The 12352-nt window shown below is 47.5% G+C and overlaps 2 protein-coding genes across 2 annotated transcripts in view; one reads left to right on the top strand and one right to left on the bottom strand.

The window, feature by feature from the left end:
• SAPCD2 (suppressor APC domain containing 2) overlaps positions 1–7005 on the bottom strand; it is a 47453-nt gene extending 40448 nt beyond the window's left edge. The window contains exon 1 of the mRNA XM_068248761.1: positions 6525–7005. Within this exon, the coding sequence (XP_068104862.1) occupies positions 6525–6990 (466 nt within the window). The 5' untranslated portion in view covers positions 6991–7005. The remainder of the gene's footprint in view (positions 1–6524) is intronic.
• Positions 1–12352, top strand: part of LOC137527820 (degenerin unc-8-like) — a 175890-nt gene that overhangs the window by 87219 nt on the left and 76319 nt on the right. The gene's annotated exons all lie outside the window — the stretch shown is intronic.

The following is a 12352-nucleotide window of genomic DNA, read 5'->3' as shown; positions in this document are numbered from 1 at the left end:
ATGAGGGTGCTTCGTCTCTGGTTCACTTTAAAGTAAACCTGGATATAATAAAACGAACATATTTTATCTCCATTACATACCATTCCTCCATGCCCCTCCAGCCTGATCGCTCCCATGCCGTCATCCTCCGCAAATTGCCCCGGAAAGCTCTCCAGTTCGGGGCATACTGCGCAGTCGGACTGTGTGCACCCCCGTCGTGCTCCCATGGTCGGGAGAGTTGGAGGCTGTAGGCGGCGGAGGACAACGGTGACAGGGGAGCGATCAAGCCAGAGGGGGCTGAAGGAAGCCCCAGGTATGTATACATTTTATAGCCCCGTCTCAGGTACACTTTAAAAAAGGAGTCTGAAAAAAAAAACAAAAAAAAAACAGATACTAGCCTAAGGAGAGGGGAAAGCTCTGGGTTCTATAGTGTCTTCCCGCTCCTCTACTTATCCCATTGTCCCAGCACTGTCTCCCCCATTAGCAGCCTCCCACTGATGGGTCAGAGTCGGATGATTTTTGTACCAAATCCACAATCCAGGTAAGAATTAGACTAAGGAGGAGTCGGAGCAATTTTGAGTACGTAGAGTCAGTGGTTTCATAAACTGAGTCGTCGCCGGATGATTTTTGTACCGACTCCGCAGACCTGCGTTGAACTGGAGCAATCAAATGTACTTCTTGACAATCTGAACTGGCCCAATTTCAAGCCCCTTACAATTTACACCTTATTGACCAAATCTGCCTGTAAAATCTCTGAATTTACAGAGGCCTAATGGGAAGCCAGTTGGAAGGGGAGAGAGGGAAGGGGGGTACACTTCTACACAAATGTCTGACTGTGGAGGGCTTTTCCCTATCTGTTTGCTTGTCACTTTCATCTGTCCTTTCTCTTACTTTGCCATTGCCGCTCCGGTCCTCCACCACCGTTACCGTTGGGGACAAGCGCAGCAATACCAATGGAGGACCCAGCAGCTACCTATTGAATTGAGATGGACCAATAGGAATACTCCCTTCCCAAAGAGGATTTTTATTGGTCCACCATTCAGGCTTGCATGCAAAGCGTACAGGATTTAGAATGGTGTCAAACAACCAAAACAAAGCTGTGATCAAATCTGTCGCTTTTCTATGCCTCAAGCTCCATTGGTCGTCATTTTGATCCATTCACGGCAAAAATCAATATTAGAAATGGACTGGATAGTAAATTTCAGGCGATCTGCTGCAGCGCTAGATGGTCAGCCCATAGTGTTGCACTGTTTTGAATAGTTTAGCAATGCAGGTGGAAATATTTTCGATAGCACACAGATTTCCAGTAGATGTCAGCATTAAGTCTATGTATGGGGGGGGGGGGGGGGGGGGGGGGGGGGGTAAAACTGGTAATTAATGCGGCAGCCAGATGATATAATAAGCTCTTCTCATCGCAGCACCTCTACCACTCCCCTCTGTAAAGCCCTACACTTGCTCCCCATCCGCTTCAGGATCAACTTCAAAATGATGTGCTTGGCCTACATATCCGTGCACAGGACCTGCCTGACCTACATCTCCAATCTGTCCACAGGCACATACCAGCCCCTCCAACGACCTGTGCCTGGTCGCACTGCGCATATCTAACTCCCATGCACGATTGCAGGACTTCACTAGGGCTGCCCCCACTCTCTGGAACTCGCTCCCACCAGCCATCAGACTCTCCCCCACCTTTAATACCTTCAAACAAGTCCCTCAAGACTCACCTTTTCATGTTCACATACCCGCCTACATCAGCACCATAATACGTTCTGCTGGGCACCCTCTCAACAGACGCACCTATCGTCTCTACCCCTAACCTAGATTGTAAGCCTCTGGCAGGGCCCTCCTCCCTAGTGTTTCCAGCTTGATTATCCAAACTCACTGTCTGTCTCCCCTCTTAATATGGACTAAATTATGGACTAGAACAGTCTCTTTTGACCAATAACACTGAAGTACTGTTATCAATGACATGTGCATGATCTGGTTTTGTTGAGAGTTCCTTGTATGTCCTACCTTGTAGGTTAACCTATTTATCTATTGTGCAGCGCTGCGTAATATGTTGGCGCTTTATAAATACAATAAATAGTAATAGCTTGAGAAATTTTATTATTTAATTGTCCCATAACAGACACCAGCCTCTACTGCCCACATAGGACACAGAAGATTCTATGGAACCCGACATTCCTTAGCTGGTGTCTCCTAATCGCTCGCCTCCATGCACATGATAACGTGATTGGGTAGACAGCGCCCTCTCAAACTGCTAGGTTTTCTATAGGTTTTAATAAACTACGCTCACACTATTCAGCCAATCACAATGCTTTGTGCTGTAGAGAGCACTGTGATTGGACAACTGTTCCCTATGAGGCTTCCTGCTGGGTCGACTAGACCAATGCCAATATATGATCATGTGGATTTTTTTTTTTGTTTAAAAACACAAGTTCTAATTTTTGCAAAAACCATTTCAACATAAAATTTTAAATTATAAAAAAAAAAAATCTCACTTGGGGGATACTTACCTCAGGAGGGGTAAACCTCTAGATCCTAATGAGGCTTCCCCATCCTCTTCTGTCACTCTGTTGAGGCATTTGAAGCCACTGAACAGAGGTAAATATTAACGTTCTACGGCTCCAGCGCAGTAGTGGCTCTCCATTCGAACTCAGGAAGAAATAGCTGAACCCAATCAAGTCTGCTCTACTGTGCAGGCGCCTTGCACCTTCACAGTATAGCGTACCAAACCAGCTCGGCTATATCCGCCTGAGACGGAATGGAAAGCCGCTGCTGCGCTGGAGCCGTGGAATGTGCAATCTTGCAGGCGCTACTACACCAGCTCCACAACCCACAGGCTTGACAGCTGTGGCTTCAGAGGAGCCAGCTCTGGAACTGAGGGAGAGAGGAGGACGAGGGATGCCCCATTAGGGCCCAGAGGCTCCCCCCTCCTCCTGAGGTAAGTATTTTTTTTGTTTCAGAGTCTCTTGAAAATTTCAAGCCAAGTGAAAATGTAAAATCTCTATTCAAAAGTGACTTGTCAAAAACCATCCCGACTTAACTTTACCAACTATGCTGTCCCACGACACCCTTCTGCACCATTACCCAAAAAAGACGATTGGGAAAAGGGTCACAGGGAACACCAAAAGTATGGGGCACGTCATAGGGCCTGATTCACTATTCGGTGCTAACCTAGTTAGCATGCCTAAAGGCTTTGGGCGTGCTAACTAGGGTGCTAAGTAGTTAGCACGCACCAAGCTGAATTAGATCACGCGTTTGCAACATTTAGGGCGCATCCAATGCGATCTTATAGGCGCATTGAGTGTGCCATTTTCATCGTTTCGAACGTAGCAGCCTTTGTACTTATTAGCGCGCACTAAGTTTCTTTAGGCGTGATAAGGGGATTTTCACAAGCGTGCTAAGGGCTGGAACCCACAAGAGCGGTTTTGTGAGCATTTCTGGAGCGATTCAAAATGCTAGCGTTTTGCCAAAACGCTCAGCTAATGTTAATGGATGGGACAACTTCCACTGGAGCGTTTGCAATTCCTCAAATCGCAAACGCAGGACATGCAGCATTTTGTGAGCGTTAGCGCTTCAAGGTAAAATATATAAACGCTGGCGTAACCTCTCATTAAAACCTGCATGGAGCGATTCTGCTAGCGTTTTAACCTTACCACACACTAACAAAATTAAAATTAATTGAAAGGACCAATCAGACTTTAAAGAGACTCCGTAACAAAAATTGCATCCTGTTTTTTTTATCATCCTACAAGTTCAAAAAGCTATTCTAATGTGTTCTGGCTTACTGCAGCACGTTCTACTATAACAGTCTCTGTAATAAATCAACTTATCTCTCTCTTGTCAGACTTGTCAGCCTGTGTCTGGAAGGCTGCCAAGTTCTTCAGTGTTGTGGTTCTGTGATGCATCTCCCCCCTCCAGGCCCCTCTCTGCACACTGCCTGTGTATTATTTAGATTAGGACAGCTTCTCTCTTCTCTCTTATCTTTTACAAGCTGGATAAATCCTCCTCTGAGCTGGCTGGGCTTTCACATACTTAGGAATTACATACAGGCAGAGCTGTCTGCACTCTGCAGGAAGAAACAGCCTGACACTTCAGTGGAAGATAGCTGCAGGGGGAAAGAAACACACAAATGATCTCTTGAGATTCAAAAGGAAGGGTGTATACAGCCTACTTGTGTATGGATGTATTTTCTATGTGTGGACATACTGTACATCAACCTACTTCCTGTTTTGGTGGCCATTTTGTTTGTTTATAAACAAACTTTTTAACCACCTTAGCGGTATGGACGAGCTCAGCTCGTCCATTACCGCCAGAGGGTGCCGCTCAGGCCCTGCCGGGCCGATTTTGATGAAATAAAGAGCAGCACACGCAGCCGGCACTTTGCCAGCCGCGTGTGCTGCCCGATCGCCGCCGCTCTGGGGCGATCCGCCGCGAGCAGCGGCGAAAGAGGGTCCCCCCAGCCGCCTGAGCCCTGCGCAGCCGGAACAAATAGTTCCGGCCAGCGCTAAGGGCTGGATCGGAGGCGGCTGACGCCAGGACTTCGGCTGACGTCCATGACATCACTCCGCTCGTCGCCATGGCGACGAAGTAAGCAAAACACGGAAGGCTGCTCATTGCGGCCTTCCGTGTTACTTTTGGCCGCCGGAGGCGATCAGAAGAACGCCTCCGGAGCGCCATCTAGTGGGCTTTCATGCAGCCAACTTTCAGTTGGCTGCATGAAATAGTTTTTTTTTTTTTTTTTTTTTTTTTTAAAAACCCTCATGCAGCCGCCCTGGCGATCTTAATAGAACGCCAGGGTGGTTAAAACTGTTTTTAACCACTTTTAATGCGGCGAGGAGCGGCGAAATTGTGACAGAGGGTAATAGGAGATGTCCCCTAATGCACTGGTATGTTTACTTTTGTGCGATTTTAACAGATTCTCTTTAAAACGCTAATCGCTACACAATCGCTGGCAAATTGATACACTTTGTAAAATCACTTCCTAAAACGCCCAAGAAACCGCTGACAAACTGCTCATACAAAATGCTAGCGCTTGCGATTAGCGATAGCGTTTTGCAGTGGGTTCCAGGCCTAACAGTTAGCACCGCTTTGTGAATCAAGCCCATAGTTTGATGTAGGTACACACATTTGAGGCTCTTCCACACCGAGTCAGTTGCGATTAAAAAAAAAAAAACCATATGATATGACAATATCATTGCATCGCATGGGGCTTTACACAGTGAGTGCAGTGGGTTCCAACGCACACCATTAACCGGCTAACGTGTATGTTCACAGTGGCGCATACTTTTATTGCACTGTATACAGTACCACTGCAGTGCTGCTTTCTGGCTACTTTGCGATCTCCCCACAAATGATTTGTTGTGAATAGCACCTTAGCCTCAAAGGCTACGCAAAGCAATTATAAGCAAGTTAGTAGGGCGGTGTGATTGGTCCGTCAGGTATGCTCGGTTCCCACTACAGCAGAGAATGGACTTTATATTTGTCCGGTCTCCACTCATTGCTAAGCAGAGAGTGAATGGCTACTATGTTATACATAGGAGGCGTTCACACTTGTCACCAAGGCTGTGGAGTTGGAGCAATTTTTGGCACCCGGAGTCGAAGTCGTGGTTTCAGAAACGGAGGAGTCGGAGTCGCATGATTTTTGTACAAAATCCACAGCCCTGTTAAGTATTAGACTAAGGAGTTGGAGTCGGAGCAATTTTGGGTACCCGGAGTCGGAGTTTCAGAAACTGCGGAGTCGGAAGATTTTTGTACCGACTCCACAGCCCTGCTTGTCACGCTGTAGCAGAGATGTGGCAGTAAGGGATCGCACTTCTGTGCAGTCTGATGATTTGCCCATAAAGTGAATGGTGGTAATGCGTCTGCCCGAGGCTTCAGCCGGATCACTGCGGACCATTGGAGATGACAAAACACTGTCCGCACATGCTGAGGAAACAAGTGGGAACACTGCAAGCGTTATAAGTGGAAGCAAAGCATACGTTCTATGTACTGTATGCTTCACACCTCATCCAAGAATCCTATGATGTGTCCTTCGGTTCCCACTTGCGCTGCATCAGTGGGAGCGGACAGTGTAGTGTCCACTCTGATGGTCCACCGTCGTCCGGCTGGAGCCCAAGCAAGATGTATTACCTCCATAGGCTATATGGGGGATTGCATCCGCCTGTCTGGGATTATGGTGGACTGCACAGGAATGTGGCCCGCTGACCCATGGATACGTTGTAGTGACAAGTGTGTGAACAGCTCCTCTATATAAAATAGGAGCCATTTACTGTTCATTTAGCAATGAGCAGAGAACGGACAAAAAAAAAAAAAAAAAATAATAAGTCTATTTTCCACTCAAGTAGTAACAGAGCCTCCCATATGATCAACTCTGTCAACCCAAAATACTTCTGCCATCAAATACTTTCATATGTACCTAAAATACTTTTTTCCAATGAGTTTAATGCCATTTGATTCCTTCTTAACGTTTCAGCCTCATAACACTTCATCTACCACCACCCATAAATGAAGTCAGAAGAGAGGATGAGCCCCCAAATTACCTATCCTGGGTCTCTCCATAGCTCGCTCATGTTCTCCCCTGCAGGCAGGACCTTCACCCCCCTTCTGCACGTTCTCTGAACTGTGCCCCACGTTGGTGCCATTGATGAAGCGGACCCCCAGGGGTTGGGGTTTGCTGGCGTACCCCACGTTCCCGTGCAGCTTGGCTGGAGCTCGGGGCGCCCCCATGTGGCAGTTCTCCCGGTTCTGGGAGTTCACCATAGAAGTCCTGAGCCCCAAGACGAAGCGATCGAAGGTGAGGAAGCCATCCGGGGGCGCCACCTTCCGCAGGCAGTGCAGCACCCCAGGGGGCAGCTCCCGGGCGTCCGCCCCCCTCCAGCGGGTCTCGATCTCATGGATGTGCACGTAGCCCCGGCGCTGGTCGTCGAGGATGCTGAACAGGGTCCGCAGGCTGTGCAGGAAGGCTCGGGGTAACCCCTGAGTGCTGCTGCTGTACGGCGGCTCCATCTCCGGCCAGCCCGGACTAGTTGCCCAGGAACGCTCGCCGAGCCTGCCGCTGTGACGTCACTGCTCGCCGCTCATTGGCCCGCACTCACCTCTGCTCGCCGCTCATTGGCCAGGACGCAGCAGGCTTGCAGTTTGATTTTAGAATTCAACTGGAGAAAGAGAAGGGAAAGTATCGGTAGTGAGAGATGCCTGCCGGGAGCTGCATGTACTGTGTGTGTATATAGAGGGAGCTGCCTAGTCCTACTGGAAGTGAACATTATACATATAGCGTGTACTGTGTAACGGGATCTGCCCCTGAGATCCATGTATATAAACCCTCAGTGAGAGATCTGTACACAGATTTTCAATACAGTATTTTTCTGCATGGTATTGATTGGAATTTAAGGTATTGCAGCATACAGTGTCAAAATAACTTACACTTGAAGTAGGGAAGTTTAAGAACTTCCCTACTTAAAGTGAACCTTAACCGGCGGGGAAAAAAAAATTCACTTACCTGGGGGCTTTCCCAAGCCTCCTGCAGCCGTCCGGTGCCCGCGCCGGTCCTTCGGTGCCCTCCGGTCTCCCTCCGCCGCTAAGTTTCGTTTTCGGACGACTGGCAGTCGTCCTCGGGCCACTTCCGCATTCCTAGTCGTAAACTGCAGTAAAGCGCGTCCGCATGACGCGTTTGGCGTCATGCACATGACACGTTTGGCGTCATGCGGACGCGCTTTACTGCAGTTTACGACGAGGTATGCGGAAGAGGCCCGAGGACGACTGGCAGTCGTCCGAAAACGAAACTTAGCGGCGGAGGGAGACCGGAGGGCACCGAAGGACCGGCGCGGGCACCGGACGGCTGCAGGAGGCTTGGGAAAGCCCCCAGGTAAGTGAATTTTTTTTTCCCCGCCGGTTAAGGTTCACTTTAAGTTCCAGGCAGGGCTGTGGAGTCGGAGTCGCGGCAATTTTTGGGTGCCTGGAGTCGGAGACGGGAGAAAATGCACCAACTCTGATTCCTAATGAATTTAAGCTGTAATTAAAAAAGAAAATATGATAAAATGTTCTATTTCTCAGATAATAGTCATCATAAATAATTTATAAATACAGTAATAGCTGTGCTCAGTCCACAAAAAAGAAATAAAAAACAATCAAAAAACAGTTAGTTGTGCTCAGGGGCATAGCAATAGGGGTTGCAGAGGTTGCGACCGCATCGGGGCTAGAGGGGCCCCGAAGGACCCTCCCTCAACTACAGTATTAGCTCTTTATTGGTCCTGTGCTCATAATAATGACTTCTATAGATTCAGTACTTTGAATAGTAGTAATCAGGGGTCTAGTCCTGGGAAAAGAAGTGAGTGGAATCACTCGGAGAATTCCTGCTACGCGCGGCGTAAATGGGTGTGGTCAAGCAACTCGTGGGCGTGGTCATGGGTGGGGCCAAATATACATGACCTTAGCAGTGATGTAAATGGTCTGCCGAGGAAGTTTGAGCTCTGCCGTAGTGTATCCCCCAAAAATAGATGTAATCTGACAGCATTTCACCAAAAAGACACATAATCTGGTAGAAGTTCCTCCAAAATACAGATAATATGGAAGTGGTTCCCCCAAAATAGACAATGTGGCAGCAGCAGTTCCACCAACATACACATAATTTGGAAGCAGTTCCCCAAAATACGCGAAACCTGGCAGCGGATCACCCAAAATACATGTAACACCCAAAGGACATATAGGCTGGCAGTAGTGGTCCCCCAAACATACACAATCTGGCAGCAGTTCCCCAAAATACACGTAATCTGGCAGCAGCCGTTCCCCTAACATACACATAATTTGGCAGCTGTTCCCCAAAATACATAACAGCGGTTCCATAAAAATGCAGATAATCTGACAGCAGTTCCCCCAAAATAGGTACCCCCAGCATAAGTAGCCAGGTCTATAGGTGTCCCCAGTATAAGTAGCCATGAGTATAGTAGTCCCCAGTATATGTAGCCAGAGGTATAGTTGCCTAGTATATGTAGCCAGGGGTTTATGTGCCCAGTATATGTAGCCAGGGGTATATGTGCCCAGTATAGGTAGCCAGGGGTATATGTGCCCAGTATATGTAGCCAGTGGGATATGTCCCCAGTATATGTAGTCAGGGGTATATGTGCCCAGTATATATAGCCAGGGGTATATGTGCCCAGTATATGTAGCCAGGGGTATATATGCCCAGTATATGTAGCCAGGGGTATATATGCCCAGTATATGTTGCCAGGGGTATACAGTATATGCCCAGTATATGTTGCCAGGGGTATATATGCCCAGTATATGTTGCCAGGGGTATATATGCCCAGTATATGTTGCCAGGGGTATATATGCCCAGTATATGTTGCCAGGGGTATATATGCCCAGTATATGTTGCCAGGGGTATATATGCCCAGTATATGTAGCCAGGGGTATATATGCCCAGTATATGTAGGCAGGGGTATATGTGCCCAGTATATGTAGCCAGGGGTATATATGCCCAGTATATGTAGGCAGGGGTATATGTCCCCAGTATATGTAGGCAGGGGTATATGTGCCCAGTATATGTAGGCAGGTGTATATGTCCCCAGTATATGTAGGCAGGGGTATATGTGTCTCTGTACATTGCTGCAGTCATCTTTCCCTTTATCTAGACTAGTCTTCCAGTTCCTGCCGCCAAAAAACATCTCCTCAGCATGACACTGCCACCACCATGCTTCACTGTAGGTCAGGCCCAGATTTACATCACAGGAGTCTGTAGGCACAGATGTCCTGGCACCTTAGACTTCACCCTCCATGAACCTACAAACCCCCACAAAACTGCATCACAACTGTATTGGATGTCCCATTTGTCACTTCTATCTTTCCTTGCCCATCATAGGTAGCTACAGATGCCCCTTAGTATTAGGTAGCCAGAAGTACCCTCCATATTAAATAGCTAGAGGTGCCCCTGAATGGAGGGAGATCCTGTGCCAAGAACCACATGTGAAAACCTCTTGTTTACACTCTTATTAAGACTCTGCATAGGGAAGGCGGGAGAGAGGCGTTCCGGGAGTGGAGAATGGGCCGCCTTTCCATCATCAGGCGCCTGTAGGCACAAGCCTACAGTGTCTTATGGTAAATCCGGCCCTGCTGTAGGTATGGTATTGGCCTGGTGCCTGGTTTGCTCCAACCGTGTCGCCTGGGATTCACACCAAAGATTTCAATCTTTGTCTCATTATACCAGAAAATATTGAGGGCCCTTTTCCACTAGCAATCGCTAGCGATTGCGTTTCAGCAAAAGTTCTTTTTCCCCCGATATTTGCAATTTTGCTATGCTATGCACTGCATAGCAGAATAGAAGAAGCCGGCACCATCTAAATAATTCTTCTGCTCTTTTATTTGTCAAAGCATTTCCAGTAAAGTAATGCGACGTTTTAAGGCTGCACGCCTCTTTATCAAGCTTAGCTGGAAGTAACAATCATAGGAAACATACACTGACATTTATAGCAAACATGGTTAACAACAGCCAATCAATTCAAATTTTTAGCCACCAATCATGATGATCCTGCTATATCGGACCTGATGGGGAACTTACATGTGGCTGCTATGATAGGACACACAGGTTAAACCCTCCCATCCCTTCACCCCCTCCTGGTCGAATGCTCCATGACCTCCTTGGTCCGCCCATCATCACTCCCACTCCACCCGTCCGCTCTCGGCGGACTTGATGGGGAACATGAGTGACGTCGCGCCAGGGGCGGCGCCTAAGCGCCGTCCCGGCACGTCTAGGCGGATACTAGGGAGACGCAAGCGGCTGATAGCCGCCGACGTCACCCATCAGATGTTTAGGAGGCCCGGAGCGCCGACCAATCAGCGCTGTCTATACTAATGTGGCATATCTATTGTGTCCAATTACCCGCATATACGCATCCTCTCAGATGCATCTATAACATCTATCACGTCTAGTCATCCACATATATGGCACATCTATCGCATCTCATAATCCACATATACGCCTCGAATCAGATGCATAATTAGTACATGGCTGATTTGTAGAAATAAACACTAGCAGCACTTAATATTGGATCAAGAACCCGAGCTATTTTGGCAAACAGACCAAGGAGGGGAAGGAAAGGGAAAAGGGAAGAGGAATAAACAGAGGGGAAAGGGAGGAGAGGAAGGAAGGGTAAGAGGGAAAGAGGGGGGAAGGGAGAGTGGGAAGAAGGAAGGGGGGACAGTAGAGAGAGGGGATTCTATATTATATATAGTATTCACTATTCTCCATATCAGGGCCTTCTGGACTAAGGCACACAACTATAAAACATTAGATACTTAAATGATAGATCTCAACAAAACATACCATAATATGGTTAAGGCTGGGCACAATGGAACCAATTCACAAAAAGGGCAACAGGTCAAGTTCCCTGTTTAAGCCCCTAGGTTCCATTGTGTCCAGTCTTTTAATCCAACACGCTTCCCTCCAAAGCAGTTTTTTCAATCGGTCACCCCCTCTTCTTAATTGTGTAACCTGTTCAATGACCATAAATCTTAGTTGGCTAACATGGTGACCTGCCTGTACAAAATGGTATGGTACTGCCTGATCTATAAGTCGTTCCCTAATGGCATGTTTATGTGATGACAGTCTCTTTTTAAGTTTCTGAGTAGTCTGTCCGATGTATAGTAGGCCACACGGGCACTTAAGGGCATAAACGACATAGTCTGAGTCACATGTGTGCCACCCCTTTATTAAAATTTTAGTACCTTGGTGAGGGTGTGTAAAAAACGAACCCTTAATTACAGAACTACAATGAACACAGTTTAGACAGGGATAAGTCCCCCTTCTGTGTGTCTGTACTGTACCAGTATTTGAGGTCATATCCGCATGCACTAACCGGTCCCTAAGTGTCGGTGGTTTTTTATATGATATAAGTGGGGGGGTTCCTAAACTGCTCAATCTCAGGGAAGCTATCAGTCAATAGATGCCAATGGCATCGTATAATCCTTGATATATTAGAACTATGGGTGTTGTATCTAGTGACAAAGGGGATACGATTATGTATCCGCTGTCTATTCCTCTGTCCCCCAGATTGTCCAGTAGTCCTGGCACGTGCCTTCTGTAGGATATGTGTTGGATATCCCCTAGTTTCAAATTTGTTTTGCATCTCGTCAAGTCTCCTGGCCCGCATCCCCTCATCCTCAACTATTTGACTTATCCTCTGGAATTGACTGATGGGAACCGAACCCCTAGTAGCCATCGGATGGAAACTCCCGTAATGGAGAAGGGAGTTCACATCCGTCGGCTTAACATAGAGGTCGGTGATTAACCTGTCTCCACTCCGTCTCACCAATGTGTCAAGAAAGCTCACTTCTTCCACAGATGAATGGATGGTAAGTCTAATCGTTGGACATC

This window comes from Hyperolius riggenbachi, chromosome 8 (genome assembly GCF_040937935.1).
Source record: "Hyperolius riggenbachi isolate aHypRig1 chromosome 8, aHypRig1.pri, whole genome shotgun sequence".
In the NCBI taxonomy this organism is placed as follows: Eukaryota; Metazoa; Chordata; class Amphibia; order Anura; family Hyperoliidae; genus Hyperolius; species Hyperolius riggenbachi.
This window is presented reverse-complemented; position numbering and strand designations above follow the sequence as displayed.